This window comes from Panthera onca, chromosome E1 (genome assembly GCF_046562875.1).
Source record: "Panthera onca isolate mPanOnc1 chromosome E1, mPanOnc1 haplotype 2, whole genome shotgun sequence".
Taxonomy (NCBI): domain Eukaryota; kingdom Metazoa; phylum Chordata; class Mammalia; order Carnivora; family Felidae; genus Panthera; species Panthera onca.
Window position 1 is genome coordinate 135,134 of NC_138352.1, and position 22,827 is coordinate 157,960.

Consider the following 22,827-nt stretch of genomic DNA (forward strand, 5'->3'; position numbering starts at 1 on the left):
TACACTTAAAACAAGAGTGTGAACATGTTTGTGGAGTGACGGATTGGCACCCTTGACCAAGTCATAAGTGGAAAATGAGTATGTCCACAGGCAGCTCTCAGGTTCCAAACTGAATCTTGCCAATGAGAGTAATTGCATCTTTTAACTACTATCTTAACATCCCAACCCAGTGCTTCTCAAACTTGCAATATTACAAACTACTAAAAATGTATCCATTGACCTCCAGTAGCTTCAGAATTGAGAAATAGCCTAAAGAAACTAAGCACGTAGTCTATGAATAAGTCTTTCAGTTGAGAATGGGTGCTGTACAAGAGTTTTGTCATCATACCTGGGAATGTAACTGAACATATCAACATGATGATTATCATGCTGGCAACCTGAGAGCAGCTAGACATGCGTACTGCACTCTATCCTTTACAGGGATCACTTGATGCTAAGGTGATCAGAAGCCCAAAGGGAAAGTCAGCACTGACAAAATGGAAACATCATTTTTAAATTTTTTTTTAACGTTTATTTATTTTTTAGACAGAGAGAGACACAGCATGAACAGGGGAGGGGCAGAGAGAGAGGGAAACAGAATCGGAAGCAGGCTCCAGGCTCTGAGCCATCAGCCCAGAGCCCGAAGCGGGGCTCGAACCCGCGGACCGCGAGATCGTGACCTGAGCCGAAGTCGGACGCTTAACCGACTGAGCCACCCAGGCGCCCCGAAACATCATTTTTAAACAAAATTTTTAAACTCAAAAATTTCAGACCCGTGCTTGCAAAAGAGTAACCTAGTAAATAATAGATTGTCTTGAAGGAAAGGAGAGTGCGTTAAACTTTGCTCATGCATTGTGCTGTATGTAATTTGATAATGTAAAATGCAGGAGCTATATTAATTTAAGTTAATGACATAAAAAAATAATAAACTTCTAGGGAAAGTGTCTCAAAGTGGCTGAATTTGGGGTTTCTATTTCACAATTTAAAATTTTTATATCATTTTTCTAAAAATCTTTTTCATGCTTTTTTATCTTAAAGGTAATGGGAAGATTGATGTAAATGTACTGATGGATGAAGTTAAAAATATTACAGGTGAGTGAGATGTTACAATGAGGATTATATTATGTGATCTTAAAGTTTTATATGGAACTATTTTTCTTACTTAAAGTTTAGGTAACATACAGTGCAATATTGGTTTCAGGAGTAGAATTCAGTGATTCATCACTTACACACAACACCCAATGCTCATCACAACAAGTGCCCTCCTTAATACCTATCGCCCATCTAGACCTCTCCCACCCACCTCCCTACACCAACCCTCAGTTTGTTCCCTTTCCTTAAGAATCTCTTGTGATTTGTTTCCCTCTCTTCTCTTCTCCCACTCCCTTCCATGTGCTCATCTGTTTTGTCTTTTAAATGCCACATATGAGTGAAATATCTACTATTTGTCTGTCTCTTGACAAATCTTGAAGATTGACTTATTTCGCTTCCCATTATACATTCTAGCCCTATCCGTATCATTGCAAATGGCAAGATTTCATTCTTTTTGATGGCTGAGTAATATTACATTACACACACACACACACACACACACACACACACACACACACGAACTCACAGACACACACACACACCACATCTTTATCCATTTATCCATTCATCAGTTTATGGACATTTGAGCTGTCTCCATAGTTTGGCTATTGTTGTTAATGCTGTTATACACATCGGGGTGCAGGTACCCCTTCAAATCTGTATTTTTGTATCCTTTGGGTAAATATCTAATAGTTAAAATGCTGGGTTGTATGGTGGTTCTATTTTTAGTTTTTGAGGTGCCTCCATACTGTTCTCCAGAGTGGCTGCACCAGTTTGCATTCCCATCAACAGTGCAAGAGGGTTCCTGTTTCTCCACATCCTCGCCAGCATCTATAGTCTCCTGATTTGTTCATTTTGGCCACTCTGACTGGCGTGAGGTGATATCTGAGTGTGGTTTTGATTTGTATTTCCCTGATGAGGAGCGACGTTGAACATCTTTTCATGTGCCTGTTGGCCATCCGGATGTCTTCTTTAGAGAAGTATCTATTCATGTTTTCTGCCCATTTCTTCACGGGGTTATTTGTTTTTCGGGTGTGGAGTTTGGTGAGCTCTTTATAGATTTTGGATACTAGCCCTTTGTCCGATATGTCATTTGCAAATATCTTTTCCCATTCCGTTGGTTGCCTTTTAGTTTTGTTGATTGTTTCCTTTGCTGTGCAGAAGGTTTTTATCTTCATGAGGTCCCAATAGTTCATTTTTGCTTTTAATTCCCTTGCCTTTGGGGATGTGTCAAGTAAGAAATTGCTGCGGCTGAGGTCAGAGAGGTCTTTTCCTGCTTTCTCCTCTAGGGTTTTGATGGTTTCCTGTCTCACATTCAGGTCTTTTATCCATTTTGAATTTATTTTTGCGAATGGTGTGAGAAAGTGGTCTAGTTTCAACCTTCTGCATGTTTCTGTCCAGTTCTCGCAGCACCATTTGTTAAAGAGACTGTCTTTTTTCCATTGGATGTTCTTTCCTGCTTTGTCAAAGATGAGTTGGCCATACGTTCGTGGGTCTAGTTCTGGGGTTTCTATTCTATTCCATTGGTCTATGTGTCTGTTTTTGTGCCAATACCATGCTGTCTTGATGATTACAGCTTTGTAGTAGAGGCTAAAGTCTGGGACTGTGATGCCTCCTGCTTTGGTCTTCTTCTTCAAAATTACTTTGGCTATTCGGGGCCTTTTGTGGTTCCATATGAATTTTAGGATTGCTTGTTCTAGTTTCAAGAAGAATGCTGGTGCAATTTTGATTGGGATTGCATTGAATGTGTAGATAGCTTTGGGTAGTATTGACATTTTGACAATATTTATTCTTCCAATCCATGAGCAGGGAATGTCTTTCCATTTCTTTATATCTTCTTCATCTTATCACTCTTATCTCTATCTTTGAAATTCTCATTATCGTGTGGCCAAGTGTGGACTTCTTTTCCTTTTTTCCTGCTTGGAAATTATGATTCCTAAAACTGAACATTCATGCCTCTCACCAAGTTTTGGAAACTCTCAGCCCTTATGTTTCAAATATTGCTTCTTTTTTTTTGCTCTTTTCTCATTTTTAGAAACTCCAATTACATGTATGTTGAACCTTCTCATTTGCTCTTCATTTCTTTCTTTTCATATTTTCCTTATTTTATGTTTTTGTCTTTTCTTAAACCTCTCTTCTAGCTCACTGTTTCTACAACTGTGTCTCATACTATTTATCCATTGGGGTTTTAATTTCAATAACTACATTTTTATTTCTAGATATTGTTTTAGTTCCTTTTCAAATTAGCCTATTTTTCCCCCGATTTCTTGTTCTTACGGCTTTTTTGTTTTCTCTTGTCTTCAGTAGATTTTTAAATATGTGATTTCAAATCTATCTCCCTATTCTCATAGGCCTAGCTTACAGTGTAACAATGTAAATATAAATTTACTCAGATTTACTGGAAATTTTAATAGAGAACCAGCTTTTATTGTCATTTTTAAAACTAGCCCAATAATTCAGGTAAAAGAAGAGGAAAGGGAAGGGGACAGGGAGGCCCAGAGGAGGGTAAGGAGAAAAGTGTAGAAGAAGAGGGAAAAAAAGAAAGAAAAGAATACAGATGTTATATTAGTGGTTGAATTATTAGTCATCAAACACATCTAAATTACTGAGAAGTTGTACAATCCCTGTTTCACCTATTATATATGATATTATCTTATCATTGAAGATACTCTCTTAGGTTAAGAGAAGATTTTCTTACCTCCTTGATTCTGAATAGCTAAACCAAGCTTGATTATGCCTAGTTCTTACCCACTGAACCTGGGAAGGATGTTTCCTTATGTATATGTATGTCTTTCTAAAGGAGAGAAGATTCCTACTGAGGACCTGAAAAATGTTCTGAAAAACATGGGAATAGAGATCACAAATAAGGAAAATAAAAAGTTTCTGAAAACCCTGCCAGTTTCTGGTAAGCATTGAAGTTCTACTTTACTGATATCTAAAAATTTATTCATTCAACAAACATTTATTGAAGATCTGTTGTGTTCATGGCACTATCCTAAATTCTGGACAAACAGGGACCATGTCTGCAGTGACCAGGTCTCCTCAAGTCCTCAAAACTGCACAGAAGCTTTGTTTTAAAGTTTTGTGTTAGAAATTCTGCTGTTTGAAACATTTTATGTCAATTAAAACTATGTTTTTTTAAAAAACTCAATCATAGCACTTTAAAAAATATTGTTCTTTCATTTAGATTTTGGTCTAGTAAACTGGGACCTCTACAGTCAGAGGTCCCATTACAGGACAAACAAGTTCTTTTGTCCCTTTGGGAAAAAAATCTAAGGTCTAAGCTGGAAGAAGATGAAAGGGCAGAAGGGCAGGAAAGATGAAGAAAGAAAAAATGAAACCAAATTGTGAGGAGATAACGAGAAAGAAAAAGCTGTGTGTATTTTAGCAAACTAGAGTACCACTAACAATAGCCTTGTATTCTGCCCAGAGATAGAGTATCAATACAGAGTTTTGCATTTCATTGAGAATGAATTGTGATAAATTTCTAAATTTCCCCTTCCTGAAAGTAAACACTTTAATTTCCGTGAACCATCAAAAACTCAATTATGTTTTATCTTACAGCTGATAAAAAGGTGTTTGAGAAAGAATTACTAGAGGGTGTGAAGTCCTTCAAAGGTGAGTAAGGAAAAGGATAAGGATAATAAAATATCAGACTGTTGTAACTGTTTTTGCTGATAATATAAATAATCAGGAAATTATGCATTTACTCAACAAATATCCAAGTGTCTCCTCTGTGTCGGGTATTTGAGCTGGAATATATAAAGTAACATACGGAAAAAAATGCAATTACCCATAACCCCAGGTGATATTCACCTTTTTTATTATAGTTATCACTATTCTTTTTTTCTGTGTATACAGGTGTACAGAAAATTAAACTCTTACTGTATATTTTATGTATCCTACACTTAATCCTAAAATTATAGTGTAAGAATTCCATGTCATTAAAAAAATTTTCTTTACTGTTTATTTATTCTTTAGAGAGAGAGAGAGAGAGAGACTGGGGGAGGGGCAGAGTGAGAGGGAGACACAGAATCTGAAGCAGGCTCCAGGCTCTGAGCTGCCAGCACAGAGCCTGACCCGGGGCTCAAACTCACAAACTGTGAGATCATGATCTGAGCGGAAGTCGGATGCCCAACCTACTGAGCCACCCAGGCGCCCCTAAAATTTTTTATGAACATCATTTTTAATGACTATACATCAAGTTGTATTTATGATTTACTTAGTCATTTTTATCTTGTTGAACATTTATTTACATAGTCTCCAGTGGTTTGCTCTTATACATCTGTGATCTTTGTCCAACTTTAAGTCAGTTTCTTTGGATAGATTTTTCTAGTAAATCCAGTAAATCTTAACATGGTTAAGGCTGTAATATATATGAGTGGATAAGACTACTGGTTACCATTATCCCCTTGCCACAACAGTTTACTGTCACATTTTTTGATCCTTGCCAATTTGATAAATGAGAAATGGAATCTAATCATTGCTTTGATTTTTTTATTATCAATGAAGTTGAAATTATTTTTATGTCATTATGTCTTTTGGTCTTTTAATTACTTGTTCCTGTCTTTTGCCCATTATCCTATCAGAATCCAAGCTTTTTCCTCCTAATTTGAATGGCCTCTTTATAAATTAAAGATATTAGCACAATTGTCATAGCTACAGAAAATACTTTTTTGCTTTGTTATGTCATATGTTTTATAATAGTTTATTGAAATATAATTTGTATACCATGCAATTCACCCATTTAAAGTGTATAATTCAATGGTTTTTAGTATATTAACAGAGCTGCTCAAACATCATCAAAATCAATTTAGAACATTTTCATCACCCCCCAAAAATACTATACCCATTAGTCGTCACTCCTCGTTCTCCACAACCTTCCCAAACTTAAGCAACCAACAATCTACTCTCTGTCCATTATGTTGTATTTTTACACATAGACGTTTTTCATTTTATGAATTTGATTATATCAGTCATTCCTCCTGTGACTTCTTTTTTTTTTTTTTGTATTTCAAAAGTATTTACTATCTACACAGCATATAAAAAATTATATACACTTTATTCTTGTTTTCCTAAGATTTCACTTTCTTCATTTATTATTTGACTCATCTGAAACGTATACACTATCTGTAAATCCTCATATTTTATGGTGATTTGATAAAAAAAACTATTGTTTCCAGTTATTCTGCCTCCTTAACTAGTTTTTCCTTATGTGTAATTATATTAAGAAGGTAATTTGGGGCGCCTGGGTGGCTCATTCGGTTAAGCGTCCGACTTCTGCTCAGGTCATGATCTCGCGGTCTGTGAGTTCGAGCCCCGCGTCGGGCTCTGTGCCGACAGCTCAGAGCCTGGAGCCTGCTTCGGATTCTGTGTCTCCCTCTCTCTCTGGCCCTCCCCCGTTCATGCTCTGTCTCTCTCTGTCTCAAAAATAAACATTAAAAAAAATTTATAAAAAATAAAAAAAATAAAAAAAGAAGGTAATTTATTACTGTAGCAAGTTTCAAATCCTTTGTCTAGCATAACATGATTTGATTGCTGTCCTTGCCTAATTTACCATTTGCCAAACTCCTCCTCCTTTACATTTCTTCTCCCTTGTATAAACTTCTCTCAGAAGTTTAGTTATGGGGTCATGTTTTGTCCCTGACTCCCACACAATTTGCTATAAAGAGCTTCTTTGTGCTTTCATTTCTAGATAGGGTTGATGGCCTGCATTTTTCATTGTGTGACATCCTTATCTACTTTTTCTTGTTTTTATTAAGGAGGAAGAGTCAATGTTGGTAACATAAAAAATGTTCTACAAAGTATTGGGTTCAGACATGAAGAAAAAGAAATCCAGGACCTGAAAACCCACCTACCAGTTATTGGTGAGTATTTAAGATATATTTATCCTGGGGCACCTGGCTGGCTTAGTTGGTAGTGCATGAAACTCTTGATCTCAGAGTCATGAGTTCAAGCCCCATGTGGGGTGTGGGGCCTACTTAAAAATAAATAAATAAAGGGAGAGAGGGAGGAAGGGATGAAGAAAGGGAGGGAGGAAGGACAGAAACCTTTTTCCAGTAGACAATGACTAGTCTACTCTGAAAGCAGTGAGGAAACACATGCTGGGGAGAGAAAAATCAGGGGCAGAGATGCAATTTAGATGTTGCTGCCAAGGTCCAGATGATAAGAGTATTAAGGAACTACATGGTGATAAAGGGGCAGGACTGATAAAGGGGCAGGCGATGTGGTAGGTGAAGAGGAGAGAGGTACTAGAAGTGTGAAGCAGAGGTTCATAGCTTATATGATTGCCACACACACACACACACACACACACACACACACAAAGGCAAGAGTGGGAGGAGAAACAGAAAAAGGAGCAGAATGAAGACAAAAATGTTTAGAACATAACTGAATTGGGCACCTGAGTGGCTCAGTCAGTTGAGTGTCCAACTTCAGCTCAGGTCATGATCTCATGGTTCATGGGTTCAAGCCCCACATTGTGCTGACAGCTCAGAGCCCAGAGCCTGCTTCAGGTTCTGTGTCTCCCTCTCTCTCTGCCCCTCCCCTGCTCACACTCTGTCTCTCTCTCTCAAAAATAAATAAACATTTAAAAAAATGTTTTCACAATTTGACAATAAATTTCATATATTAAAAAAAAATGTTTTCATACTGGCACAAAAACAGACACTCTGACCAATGAAACAGAATAGAGAACCCAGAAATGGACCCACAAACATATGGCCAACTAATCTTTGACAAAGCAGGAAAGAATATCCAATGAATAAAGACAGTCTCTTCAGCAAGTGGTGCTGGGAAAACTGGACAGCAACATGCAGAAAAATGAACCTGGACCACTTTCTTGCACCATACGCAAAAATAAACTCAAAATGGATGAAAGACCTAAATGTAAGACAGAAAGCCATCAAAATCCTCGAGGGGAAAGCAGGCAAAAACCTCTTTGATCTTGGCCGTAGCAACTTCTTACTCAACATGTCTCCAGAGGCAAGGGAAACAAAAGCAAAAATGAACTATTGTGACCTCATCAAAATAAAAACTTCTGCACAATGAAGGAAACAATCGGCAAAACTAAAAGGCAACCAACAGAATGGAAGAAGATATTTGCAAATGACATATCAGATAAAGGGTTAGTATCCAAAATCTATAAAGAACTTATCAAACTCAACACCCAAAAAACAAATAATCCAGTAAAGAAATGGACAAAAGACATGAATAGACACTTTTCCAAAGAAGACAAATGGCCAACCGACACATGAAAAAATACTCAATATCACTCATCATCTGGGAAATACAAATCAAAACCATAATGAGATACCACCTCACACCTGTCAGAATGGCTAACATTAACAACTCAGGCAACAACAGATGTTGGCAAGAATGTGGAGAAAGAGGATCTCTTCTGCACTGCTGGTGGGAATGCAAACTGGTGCAGCCACTGTGGAAAACAGCATGGAGGTTCCTAAAAAATTAAAAATAGAACTACCCTATGACCCAGCAATTGTACTACTAGGTATTTATCCAGGGATACAGGTATGCTGTTTCGAAGGGGCACATGCACTCCAACATTTATAACAGCACTGTCAACAATAGCCAAAACATGGAAAGAGCCCAAATGTCCATCGATGGATGAATGGGTAAAGTTGTGGTATATGTACATAATGGAGTTTTACTCGGCAATCAAAAATAATGAAATGTTGCCATTTGCAGCATGGAAGGAACTAGAGGGTATTATGCTAAGCGAAATTAGTCAGAGAAAGACAAAAATCATATGACTTCACTCATATGAGGAACTTAAGGCACAAAACAGATGAACACAAGGAAAGGGAAGCAAAAATAATATAAAAACAGGGCGGGGGACAAACGTAAGAAACTCTTTAAAAATGGAGAACAAACAGAGGATTACTGGAAGGGTTGTGGGAGGGGAGATGGGCTACATGGGTAAGGGGCATTAAGAAATCTATTCCTGAAATCATTGTTGCACTATATGATAACTAACTTGGATGTAAATTTAAAAAAATAAAACTAAATTAGAAATAAATAATTTTTTAATTAAAAAATTAAAAATGACACAAAAAATCAAACAAAGGAAGTTAGATCCTAGGTGTATTTTGATCTGGTTGTTGAAAGAAGCTTGATAGACTAAAGAAAAAAGGGAAAGAAAAGAAAAAAAAAAGAAAATATAATTTTTAAATGTATACGATAAAATAGAATAAAATGAAATGAAGTAAAATAGAATTTTAAAAATTTACAAAAAAAATTTTTTTTAAGTAAAAATGTTTTAATTAAAAACAGAAAATAAAAATAAATGTTTTCTCTTTCTGTATCCAAGAATAAGAAAAGAAAAAAAAAGGAAAAAAGAGAGAAAAAAAGAATCAATAGATGGACCAGTGAGCAGAATGAAATCTGACTGAAATTACATCCAGTTTCCCCTTGAAGTCTAACTGTGAAGCACTTTATGGTCCATACCCCAAGCAGGCAGAGAGACTTGTGGTGGTCTTCTAGGGCCTCAGCTTAGTTGGCGCAGTGGATGGGGCTTGGTGCAATGGCTCCATTCTCCACTAGGCGGTGCTGCTTAGCTTACTGGGGTGGATTGGTTTGGGGTGCGCGCGTGCGTTGGAAAGGTGAAAATGGGGTCACTCAGCTTCCCAGTCTCTCGTACCAGAACTCTGCGCTGTCACCAAGCAGCGATCAAGCACCCCTCCTTTATCTCCAGCTTCCATCCGCTCCCCACTTCTACACTATCTGTGTCCAAGTGTCAGCCTGCCAGGTGGCACCTCCCTCCTGAATTAAATCTCATATGGGGCTGTTTCCAAACCCCTCACTTCTAGAGACCTGCAGCTTGGACCTGCTCCGACCCTCTGGGGGAGGGTCTTGCCAGGCAATAGCTGGGTCCTGACTTGCCCCCGGGAACGTTTGTGGGGTTGCACTATTGCAGAGGTTCACAGATTATGGCCAGGTGCCTGCTTGTTCCAGAAAAAGGTTGTGTGATCATACCCTAGCATCTTTGTTCCAATAGCAGCAAATGTGGCTGTTCTCCAGGGTCCACTGGGACCTTTCCCTGTGAGGAGGCTGCATGGCCTCTACCAAATGTCCTTCTATCAGGGGAACCGCTTCTCCCCTTGTGGCTCTCAGACCCCTTGGACCTCGCTGCCTGCTCTTAGGGATTCACCCTTCCCACCAGAGCACCGCCAGTTATTGAGCTGCGGAATTTCTGACTCTGCTCTCCCGTTTATGGAGTCCTAATGGTATTGAAACCCTCTCCTTTCTCCTTTCTCCCTTTCTTGCTCAGTCACTTGTGGGTGTTTCCACAGTTTCTCTCTAGCTACTTTTGTGGGGAGTGCTTTTCCTGCACTCTCCCCTTTTCTCCGTCCTCTGCAAAAACAGCTCCCTACCCTCCGTGGCTTCTCTCTCCCCCAGTTCACCTCTCTGTGCCTCCTACCTGCTGAGTTCTGTGGCTCAAGTTGTACAGATTGTTGTGTTGATCTCAGAGCAATTTTCTAGGTGTGCAAAATGGTTTGGTGCTGATCTAGGTGCATTTCAGGGACAAGAGAAGCCGAGAACTTCCATGCGGTTCTGCCATCTTGGCCCCTCCGTAAGGTCCTGAGGTTTTTTTTTTTTTTTTTTTTTAATTTTTTTTTTCAACATTTTTTATTTATTTTTTGGGACAGAGAGAGACAGAGCATGAACGGGGGAGGGGCAGAGAGAGAGGGAGACACAGAATCGGAAACAGGCTCCAGGCTCCGAGCCATCAGCCCAGAGCCTGACGCGGGGCTCGAACTCACGGACCGCAAGATCGTGACCTGGCTGAAGTCGGACGCTTAACCGACTGCGCCACCCAGGCGCCCCAGGTCCTGAGTTTTAAATACATTCCTTTAATTGTGCTACTGGCTATTTACCCAAAGAATACAAGAACACTAATTCAAATGGATACATGCTCCCCAGTGTTTATTGCAGTATTATTTACAATAGCCAAGATATGGAAGCAGCTTAAATGTCCGCTGATAGATGAATAAATAAAAAAGATGTGGTATATATAAACATACAGTGGAATATTATTCAGCCATTAGAAAAGGAATGCAATCTTGCCACTTGCAATGACATGGATGGAACTAGAGCGTATAATGCTAAGTGAAATAAGTCAGTTACAGAAAGACAAATATCATATGATTTTACTCATATGTGGAATTTAAGAAACAAAACAAACAAGCAAAGGGGAAAAAAATAAGAGAGAAGGAGACGAAGCAAGAAACAGACTCTAAGTTACAGAGGACAAACTGATGGTTAACCAGAGGGGAGGTGGACAAGGAGATGGGCTAAATAAGTGATGAGGATTAAGGAGGGCACTTGTGATAAGCACGGGATAATATATGAAAGCGTTGAACTACTATATTGTACTTGAAACTAACATGGCACTGTGTGTTAACTAACTGGAAGTAAAATAAAAACTTTTTAAAACATAAAGAGCTTTTCTGATTTTGATTATATCTACCTATTAATGTTAATTGTATTAGAAATTGGAGCACATTTTAATAATATGCATTAACTCACTTTAAAAATAATAAATCTATTACATGTTAAATAAAAAACATTTTTTGAAAAATGTATTTTTCTGGGGCACCTGGGTGGCTCAGTCGGTTAAGCATCCGACTTCAGCTCAGGTCATGATCTCACAGTTGGTGGGTTCAAGACCCACGTCAGGCTCTGTGCTGACAGCTCAGAACCTGGAGCCTACTTCGGATTCTGTGTCTCCCTCCCTCTCTGCCCCTCCCCCGCTCATACTCAGCCTCTCTCTCTCTCAAAAGTAAATAAAACATAAAAAAAATTTTTTTAATAAAAAAAATAAAAATGTATTTTTCCAAAATAAAACAAAAAATTTAGTGAGAAGAGGGGTACTGTTTTACATATTTATATGTCAGTTTTACATCTGGCTGGTTTCTCCTATCTGCTTCTGCATTAAATCTATTGGGATATGTTGTTTCAGTTGGAGTATATAAAGACAATCTGGCCTCACATAGATGTATGTAGTTGGCAAAGGAAGGAGTATTTCAATAGCCTCTTCAGATAATTGTGGATATTCTTCTTTGATATTATCCCAAAACTCAGCAAGTGGTAGCTTCTTAAAGTTTAGTGGCAATATAGGATCAGAAATCATATAAATGAACTTTTTAGACTTGGTTACATTAAAAATCTGTTGGTCTGTCTTACACTTTAATCTGTTACCCATGCATGGATATTTGTAACATCACGTTTTGGTCATTTGGAAAATAGTGGTTCACTGAGTTATACAGATCTTCCAAATACTGGCACATTTCATTATTCAATATAAAAAAATGATATTTGTTAATATTGTCACCAATCTAATCAGAAGAGTGCTCAGTATTGGGAATCTATCAAGTCATCGTGTAAATACAAGGTTTCCTAAATTCAAACTTGTGTTTGAAAATTTGAACTCTACCATTAAAACATCTACTGTCAATTGTTTTCTTAAATTAACATGTTTACTCTGTTCCTTTACAAGTAGATGCTTCCCAAGTACCAAAGTAAATTTTGTCCATTTTCTCAAGCAAAAATGGTGATCCATGAAAAAGCAGCTAGTTTGGGGGTGCTTGAGTGGCTCAGTCGGTTGGTCTCAGGTCATGATCTCACAGTCTGTGAGTTCGAGCCCCACATCAGGCTCTGTGCTGACTGCTCAGAGACTGGAGGCTGCTTTGGATTCTGTGTCTCCCTCTCTCTCTAACTCTCCCCTGCTTTTACACTCTGTCTCAAAAATAAATAAACATAAAAAAAAAAAAGGCAGCTGGTTTTCTTGAGACTCAATCACACCAGTTCTTACCTTTTCTGTAAGAAATCATTCTATTTTAGTATGCAACAGACATGCTTTCTACAAACTTCTCATTTCACTATACAGAATATTAAAAAGATGTGTTCTCAAGGGTTCAGATTTAATAAAACTAACACCTTTTGCTGAACCATCAAGAACACTTAAGTGAAACTGACATCCATTTACTACAAGCATGTACAGTGATGAACACAATGATGGCTAGTGCTGTTTGTTGCCTCAATTCATGCAAAGATGTCAGCAATTTTACCCACTACTACTTTTGCACCATCAGTGCAAATGTCACAAGTGTAAAATGCAAAGGGTATTGGGTGACTCCAAAGGTCCTTGGACCACACTTTGAGAACTGTTGCTCTAACCTGTCTCAGGCTTCTACTTAGTGCAAGAGAACTAGGTCTGAAAGAAGGAAAACTGCCTGGGGTGGAGCTGACTTCAAACAAACAAAACATCCCATTCACCATAAGACTCCAAAGATTTTTAACAGCTTATGAAGTAAATAAGAAGTTTTATTCATTGAATGGTTATATACTTAAAGCTCAAACTTCTTTCCTTTATTATATGTTCCTGCCTGGCTGGCTCAGTCAGTAGAGCATATGACTCTTGATCTCAGGGTTGTGAGTTCAAAGCCCCACATTGGATATAGAGATTACTTAAAAATGAAATATTTTTTTTAAAATTTAAGTTCAAGTTAGTTAACATACAATGTAGTCTTGGGTTCAGAAGTAGAACCCGGTGATTCATCTCTTACATGATGCCCAGTGCTAACCCCAAAAAGTGCCCTCCCTAATGCCCATCACCCATTTAACCCATCTCCCCACCCACTTCCCCTCCAGCAACCCTATTTGTTCTCTGTATTTAAGAGTCTCTTATGGTTTGCCTCCCTCTCTGTTTTTATCTTACATTTCCTTCCCTTCTTCTATGTTCATCTGTTGTGTTTATCAAATTCCACATGAGTGAAATCATATATGTCTTTCTCTGACTGACTTATTCAGCTTAGCATAATACCCTCTAGTTCCATCCATGTTGTTGCAAATGGCAAGATTTCATTCTTTTTCATCACTGAGTAGGATACCATTTGTATATACATACCACATCTTTGGTGAGGATGCGGGGAAAGGGGAACCCTGCTGCACTGTTGGTGGGAATGCAAACTGATGCAGCCACTCTGGAAAACAGCACGGAGGTTTCTTAAAAAATTAAAAATAGAACTACCCTATGACCCAGCAATTGCACCTCAAATTACAAATCCTTTGTATTTATCCAAAGGATACAAAAATGCTGGTTCGAAGGGGCACATGCACCTCAATGTTCATAGCAGCACTACCGAAAAAATAAAATCTTTAGGGGCATCTGGGTCGCTCAGTAGGTTAAGCATCCAGCTCTTGATCTCAGCTCACAGTTCGTGAGTTTGAGCCCCATATCAGGCTGACAGTGAAGAGCCTGCTTGGGATTCTCTGTCTCCCTCTCTCTCTCTGCCTCTCTCTCTCTCTCTCTCTCTCTCTCTCTCTCACACACACACACACACACACAAAATAAATAAACATTTTAAAAAGAAAATTTTTAAATAAAATATTTTTTAAAAAGAAAATATAAAATTTTTAGAATAAAACATGAAAAATTATTGGGATTCCATACACCAAATCTTCATTTAAGAATTTTATATAGGGGCCCCTGGCTGGCTCAGTTGGTAGAGCCTGCAACTCTTGAGCCTGGGGTTGTGAGTTCAAGCCCCCACTGGGTGTAGAGTTTACTTAAAAAATTTTTTTAATCTTAAAAAAAAAAAAAGAACTGTATATAATTTTTCAAGTCTCATTATCTTCATCTGATTCTACATTCTGAATTTTCCTACAGAAGATGAAAAGGTGGAGTTGGCTGTGTTGATGGAAGCAGCCAGTGCCTTTACAGGTGAGTGAGAACTTGTAGAAGACATCACAAATTTGAGATCTTGATGCCTTGTAGAGAAGTACCTTTTTAAAGCGGTACTTTGCCCCCTCCATCCATCATTAGTAAGTTGGCTTTGTTCTTTTACTTATTTATTGATGATTTTCATCTTATTGCCAATAACTTAGATTATTAGAGATTTAGGAAAAGTGTGGCCACTCTCAAAAAGAAGTATTAACTTGTTCGATATTTTGACCAGTGTTTATGTCTCCGGTGTTTAAAGAATCAAAATCCAGGTGAGCCCAGTAAATCTCAAGGTGAAGTTTTTGCATCAGGAAATATGGTCACTAAGAACAGTCAGCCCCATAGTCCAAGTCATGAAGCACTATCAGAGCTATTACCAGTAGGACTATGCACATTCTATATACCATCACACTGCCCCCATGTTACTCAATGCTATATTCACCCCCACACAGAAGAGAAGAGTTGTCTTCTCATTTTGAGTAAAGAAACTTTTCAGGTGTTGAATTTTACCATAACTCTAGTGACTGGAGTCAGCTTGTGTGTTTCAACTTCATCCTGCAGTTGGAAATAATGCTGCACTAGATTATGTTCGCCATAATTCAGAATAATTTGATTTCTTAATGTTTTCACCTGAAACGATTCCCATCTATTCAAAGGAGAAAAGGTGGAAGCCAATGACTTAAAAAATGTACTGGGAAACATGGGAATTGAGATCACTGAAACAGAGCAGTTGATGCTGTCAAAAACTCTGCCAGTCTCTGGTGAGTATATAACATGCCACCGTGGTGCTCAGGGAAATGTGGCACTGTGGGCTTCTGGGGGAGAACTGTCTGATGCCCTAAGAAACCCCCTAAGGAACATGCAGTCCAGACAGAAACCCCATTCTCATCTGTGTTTTAGTTTGGAAATGATTAATTTTTAAGTGAAAAATTTACAAGTCAATGGGCCCCTGCTAAATAGTTTTTTAACCTTTTATATTTTATTTATTTATTTTGAGAGAGAGAGAGAGTGAGAAGGGGCAGAGAGAGAGAGAGAGAGAGAGAGAGAATCCCAGGCAGGTTCCATGGTGTCAGCACAGAGCCTGATGCAGGGCTCGATCCCAGGAACCGTGAGCCAAAATCAAAAGTTGGACGCTCAACTGACTGAGCCACACGGGCGCCCCACCCCCCGACTAAATATTTTAAATGCCACACAGCTGACGTCTCTGTAGCTCCCCTGAATGTGCCTCCCCAACACCCCATAATCCAGCAACTAAAAGATAAACACCTGAGAGCAGGGTGCCTCCAGAACCATGTGCTGGGACTGTCAGTATTCAAATCCGATTGGTCAGTCGTCCAATTAGTCCCTCAAAAACCACCTCTTGGGCACCTGCATATGCTCACCACTAGAGACCCTAGAGGCCAGCCTGTGCCCCGCCTGTGTCTCCTGCCCAGTCTCATGGACATCCACGTAGACCTTCTTCCCACATACACACTCCCATCACCACTTGTCCCCTAAGCAAGAGCAAGCCTACACATCACCGAGGGGGCTGGTACCCCTTGATGGCAGAAGCAGCACCATGGGCAGCAAGTGCCCGATGCCCATCTGTATTCTCCCCACATACACCTAAGGCTGTGGCCACTTCCCGTGTCTAGCATTCCCCTAGATTGCTCTCAAGGAGCCAATTATGAGAATTGGGACATTGGCTCTGAGACAGCAGGACAAAGACGCAGAGAGAAGATGGGCTGTCATGGAGATAACTGCATATACATGCCAGGCATTGTGGAGTCTGTCAACACTGGAGACACTCCTGCCACAGGAAGGGGCCCTTTGGGACAGACAGCACCTGTGGAGATGGGTGGGGCTGGCAGATGTCCCGTGTTCTCCAACCCTGTTGAATTTCCTCTCCATTTATGGAAACTGTTTAGAGAACATTTATTTAAATATTGTTTTATACCACCGTTTGGATTGATAATTATTTTTAATAAAATCCCTTTATAGGCCTATCATTCAGGCTAAACATAGACTTAGAGGAATACCTTATGGGCCTAGGGCACAAGCAAGGAAAAGGGAGAAAGGCAGAGCATCAAAGTGCAGTTCAAGAAAAAAAAAAAGAAGAGGCAACTATTTGGGTGTATTTTTAGCCTGCATCAGCTACTGCCATAGGTTCCAGTGATGGAATAGACTGACCACATTGAGGGCATTCCTTTTATTCTTCTTTGAGGGCGAGATAAATAAATTGCTAGATGAATCATATCAAATGTCTTATAAAATTATAGAATTCCTTATCCTTTTTCTTTTGACTTAAACTTTACCCTGTCTCACAGGAGATGGAAAGGTGTACAAGAAAAGATTACTGAATAGTGTGAAACTTCTCAAAGGTAAGAATCATGAGAACAGCAGCTAAAATCTATTAGGCTTTGCATTTGCTTTCTTTTCTTTTTTTTAAAGTTTATTTATTTATTTTGAGAAAGAGGGAGAGTGGGAGCTGGAGAGGGGCAGAGAGAAAAGGAGAGAGAGAATCCCAAGCAGGCTCCACACTATCAACAAAGAGTTTGCCACGGGGCTCAGTTCCACGGACCATGAGATCATGACCTGAGCCGAGATCAAGAGTCGGATGCTTAACCAACTGAGCCACCAGGCACCCCTGCCTTTTTAAATTTCTGATTAGAATCATGCTATCCCATTATTCCACTGGTTTAATGACACTGAACTTATGCTCATAACCTACCACTCTTCTTTAGGTATAACTACCTCAAGTTATTCTTAATAATATGCAGCAAGTTTGACATTCTGATTTCATTTACGCTGATTATCACAATTCATCAGGCTTATCTAATTCTTCATCCATGATTATTTCTTTTTAAAAATTTTTTAGGGGCGCCTGCGTGGCTCAGTCAGTTGAGCGTCTGACTTTGGCTCAGGTCACGATCTCGCGGTCTGTGAGTTCGAGCCCCGCGTCAGGCTCTGTGCTGCCAGCTCAGAGCCTGGAATCTGCTTCTGATTCTGTGTCTCCCTCTCTCTCTGACCCTCCCCCACTCAGGCTCTGTCTCTCTCTGCCTCAGAAATAAAGAAACATTAAAAAAATTTTAAAAAAAAATTTTAATGTTTATTCACTTTTGAGGGACAGAGAGAGACAGAGCCTGAGTGGGGGAGGGTCAGAGAGAGAGGGAGACACAGAATCCGAAGCAGGCTCCAGGCTCTGAGCTATCAGCACAGAGCCCAACGTGGGGCTTGAACTCACAAACCGTGAGATCGTGACTTGAGCCGAAGTCGGACGCTCAACCGACTGAGCCACCCAGGCACCTCCATGATTATTTCAATGAAAAGTTACAACACAGTGCTGAGGGAGCATTTTCTCTTCTCACCTCCAACACTGACTATCTGGGTTCATTTAAATGGCCAGTGTTTCACTCTCCACCGAGGGTGGATACACATTCAAAGCTAGCATCTTCCACTTCTTGGACTTACTTCTATTATTTACATCCTCTTCTTTCCCAAGGAAAGAAAGTCAGTATCAGTAACCTGGACCCCCTTATAAAGAACATGGGAATTCAGCTTGAGAAAGAGGACCATCAGGACTTACTGAAACACCTGCCGACTGATAGTAAGTATTTCAGATAATACCACTGTACTTCGGAGCAAATCTTAGAGCTTCTATATGAGGGCTTCTGAAGGCAAACCTGTTTTTTAATCTCTTTGAAAAAATTATGAAAGATTTCAAACATCTATCAAAGCAGAAAACATGGTAACAAATGCCTGTGTATCCGCTGGCTAGAGCTAACAGACGTTACCATTTTTCCTTATTTCTTTCATACATCTTCCTTCCTTTCCATGTATGTCTTTTTTAAATAAGACAGTTTCATTAACGACTGAATAAGACCAATTTAGCTGGATAAAAATGCCATGGAGGCAAAAATAGTAGAATTCATTAGAAAGAGTTGGCTCAGGGGTAAGCGCCAGGCTAAAAGGTCCTGAATTAGAGGGCTCTTGGATTCCAACATAGAGCCAGTGGCTTCCCATTAAAAGCCTGATGAAAAACAACTTGTAAGAGAGCCAGACAGCACATCTCTCAGCACAACCAGCACATGCCACACCAAAATAAACAAATTACTCTTCTTCCCTACTTCAGGGTTCCTATTCTCCACTAATGATTGGCAGGTGTGGCTAAGGCCACTGTCACCAGCAAACATCTTTGCTGCCCCTACCTGTAGTTGGCCTTAATGAAGAAAACAGTTTGAGCCCACCTTGTAGTTTAAAATTTCCGGGGCACCTGAGTGGCTTAGTCGGTTAAGCGTCCGACTCTTGATTTTAGCTCAGGTCATGATCTCACAGTGCAGAGTCTGCTTGGGATTCTCTCTCTTTCCCCCTCTCGCTCCCCTTCCCCTGCATGCTCTATGAATGAATGAATGAATGAATGAATGAATGAATCCCTCTCCCTAAGTAATTATCCATTATTTTGTCTGGAGCCTCTTCTTATTATGAAAAATATCACTATAAATCATTTAATTGTGACATTGTCCCCATATATTAGCTAGGGGCCCTTAAAATGTTTCCTACCAGAAAAGGGATTGTTACCAATGAGTATTTTGAGGCCATTCAAAAAGAAAAAAAAAGGAAAGAATAATTTTTTCTAATCCAACATTATGACTACTATACCACTGGAATTCATTCATTTAGCTAGCACAAAACTAGATGCAAAACACTGAACTAGAGAGTGAACAATTTATACCTGGTAGGACAAAGAAAATTAAGGCATGATCTCTGCTCTCAAACAGCTCACTGTTCTGAGGGGTGGAGGTGGGGACTGTAAGCAAAATTTCGAGAGTGGGAAGATAGCATTCTGTCAGGGTTTAACAGTCAGCTGCTCATGTAAATAAATGACATCTAGGCCTCAAATTCCATCTTGTCTATTGAAATATGCTTCCTTATTGGGTCTGAAGGAAGGGAGAGTCCTGTTAGAAGGGGTTACAGTTGATCCTTGAACAACAGGGGTTTGTGTGGATCCACTTATGTGCACATTTTTTTAAATTCTGTCACTGCAGTACAGCACTGTAAATGTCTTTTCCTTATGATTTCTTTAGTAACATTTTCTTTTCTCTAGCTTTCTTTATTGTAAGGATACAGTAAATACACAGAACATACAAAATATGTGTTAATTGATATTTTATGTTATCGATAAGGCTTGTGGTCAATGATAGGCTGTTAGTAATTTTTGAGGAGTCAGAAGTTACACATGGATTTTCAACTTTGTAAGGGGGTCAGCACCCCTACCCCCCACGTTGTTCAAGAATCAACTGTATTATTAAACCTGCTTAATCTCTGGGTTAAGGGTCATTGGATATTTTTACCAAGTAGTATTAATTAGAGGATGTTCACTTTAACATTTGGACCTTTCTCTTTGTTCTTGCTTATTTTGACTTTAAAAAGTTACTGAGGAAAATTATGAGAAACAGCTGAATTTGAACCTTTTATATTACGACTTAAATTTTTCATATCGTTTTTCTAAGTCTAAGATTTGGTCTCTGCCTGAATTGCCTCTTCTTACAGAGAATAAAATGGTTGATTTGAATGTGGTGATGGACGACGCAAAAGCTTTTATAGGTAAGAAGTAGTGGTAAAAAGGGAATTCGTTATTAACTAAGACCTTAATGATTTACAGGAAAAAAAAAAGATGCTTTTAAAACAGTAGTTTTCTCTTCAGGCTATTACTGACATGCGAAGTTGACCCGCCCCATCCTACAAATTTAATGGTTAAATGTTTGCTTTATAATCTTACTGTTTGATTTGGGATTTTTCCTGTATAGACCTACATTATATGGAGTTTGGACCAAGAATGTTTTCCACTTCACCATTGTTTAAACCACCAAAATATAGGTGAACGCTGTTCATTCTCAAGGTGAAGCTCTTGTAGGACAGCCAGGAAATATGTGTCAAAAGACCCCATAATTCAGGAAACATAATGGCATTTGACTTATATCTGGGATTATATCTACTTTTCTTTTGCTTGAATTGACAGTATAAATTCTATTTCTGAACATAATCCATTTGCCCACATGTACTCTAAACCTACATAGATTAACAAGTTTCATTGCCAATTTGCTCTTCTAATTAAACTTATGCCAAATATGCAATCTTCTCTATAATTTGAAATCATTTGCCCATTCCTAACATTCTTATGCATGAACGGGGCGCCTGGGTGGCTCAGTCAGTTGAGCATCCGACTTCAGCTCAGGTCACTATCTCACAGTTCATGAGTTCGAGCCCCGCATCAGGCTCTTTGCTGATGGCTCAGAGCCTAGATCCTGCTTCGGATTCTGTGTCTCCCTTTCTCTCTGCCCCTCCCCCACTTGTGCTCTGTCTCTCTCTGTCTCTCAAAAATAAATGTAAAAAAATTTTTAAAAATTAAAAAAAAAATCTTATGCATGAACAATTCTCATCTTTCCAAAGGAGAGAAGGTTAATGTGGGTAATCTGAACAATGTGCTGAGGCAAATGGGACTAGTACTGACTGATGAGGAGAATAAGGAGCTGTTGAAAACTCTGCCCATTCATGGTGAGCATTTAGCACATCTCTGAAACTTGGATTTATGGGCTTGTGTATGAAAAGTGCTGAAATCATATATGCCTATGTCTAGTAAAACCCCATCTAGAAAACATGGTGTTACAAAAGAAGAAATCCTGTTCTTGTCACTTACATTTTAATATTGAAAATTGGCAACATCTTTCACTAGTCTCCATCATCAAGGCTACATTATCCTGTCACCCTGGGATCACTGCTTCACCTAAATCCTGACCAAGGAAATGAGGAAAATCAGAGGAGTAAGAGTAAGAAGGAAAATGGGAGAAATAGGGAGATAAAGACTGTTTTTAATTCAACCAATAGGTAGATTTACATCAGTGAGAGCTTTATCTTTGGTTTCATTCTTACTTGAGGGCAAAATAAAATAAAATCCTCAACAAATCTGAAGCATTTTCCCCCCTGAGATTATGGATGTTGGATTGTCTTTGTGCTCTATTGTTAATCTTCCCTTCACTTAACCTATATTCTTAATGGTGTCTTGTCTTACAGCTGATGGAAGAGTATATAAGAAGAGATTGCTAAAAGGTGTGAAAGCACTCAATGGTGAGAATCATGGTGAAAGCACAAATAAAAATAAATTCCTCGTGCTTAGCATTTGCCTTTAAATGTTCCAACCTTGCTTCTTGCCAATTTTTTGATCCATTGTTTTAGACTCATAACTTCCCATTTTTTCTTGGGTGCATTGACATTTCAGGATAGAAATTCTAACACTGTATTCCGGCTAGAACTGTACAGACTGGTTGCTATTTTCAACCATGAGTGGACTCACTTATTCCCCTCTGTTCACCTCTCATGGGAAACTGAAGCAGAGTCCACTGGATGGGTGTTAAGGAAAATATCCTATCTCTACCCTTTATACTATTCTGTTATAAGCAATAATTTTTTAAGTTTTTAATCAGAAATTATTTTCAAAACATCAAATACTACAAGAAAACTATCCAATTCTACCACTTAGAACACTGAGAAAAGAATTGTAAGCTAAGGGGTACCTGGGTAGCTTAGGCAGTTAAGCATCTGACTCTTGATCTCGGCTTAGGTCGTGATCTCACAGTTCCAGTTGGTGAGATCAAGCCCCGTATCGGGCTCTGTGCTGACAGCATGGAGCCTGCTTGAGATTCCCTCTCTCCCTCTTTCTTTTTGCCCCTCCCTTGCTTGTGCCTCTCTCAGAATAAATAAACATTTTTAAAAATTCTGCAAAGAATTGCTAAGTCAAGTCATGGGGATATAATGTGCAGCATGGTGACTATAGTTACAATACCATATTGCATCTTTGAAAATTGCTAAGAGATAGGGGCTTCTGTGTGGCTCTGTCAGTTAAGTGTCTGACTTCGGCTCAGGTCATGATATCATAGTCCTTGAGTTCCAGCCCCGTGTCGGGCTCTGTGCTGACAGCTCAGAGCCTGGAGCCTGCTTTGGATTCTATGTCTCCCTCTCTCTCTGCCCCTCCCCTG

At 39.1% G+C, this 22,827-nt stretch overlaps 1 protein-coding gene across 3 annotated transcripts in view; it reads left to right on the forward strand.

Moving 5' to 3' along the window:
- The window catches only part of EFCAB3 (EF-hand calcium binding domain 3), a 97,122-nt gene that overhangs the window by 14,300 nt on the left and 59,995 nt on the right, over positions 1-22,827 (forward strand). For 2 of the 3 annotated variants that reach the window (XM_078438328.2, XM_078438327.2), the window contains exons 7-17: positions 1,018-1,071; positions 3,872-3,976; positions 4,636-4,689; positions 6,834-6,938; positions 14,762-14,815; positions 15,472-15,576; positions 17,122-17,175; positions 18,297-18,401; positions 20,345-20,398; positions 21,245-21,349; positions 21,866-21,919. In XM_078438328.2, the coding sequence (XP_078294454.1) occupies positions 1,018-1,071; positions 3,872-3,976; positions 4,636-4,689; positions 6,834-6,938; positions 14,762-14,815; positions 15,472-15,576; positions 17,122-17,175; positions 18,297-18,401; positions 20,345-20,398; positions 21,245-21,349; positions 21,866-21,919 (849 nt within the window). Of the gene's footprint in view, positions 1-1,017; positions 1,072-3,871; positions 3,977-4,635; positions 4,690-6,833; positions 6,939-14,761; positions 14,816-15,471; positions 15,577-17,121; positions 17,176-18,296; positions 18,402-20,133; positions 20,399-21,244; positions 21,350-21,865; positions 21,920-22,827 lie in introns of those variants that run through there. The other variant, XM_060645791.3, reaches the window with a different exon arrangement.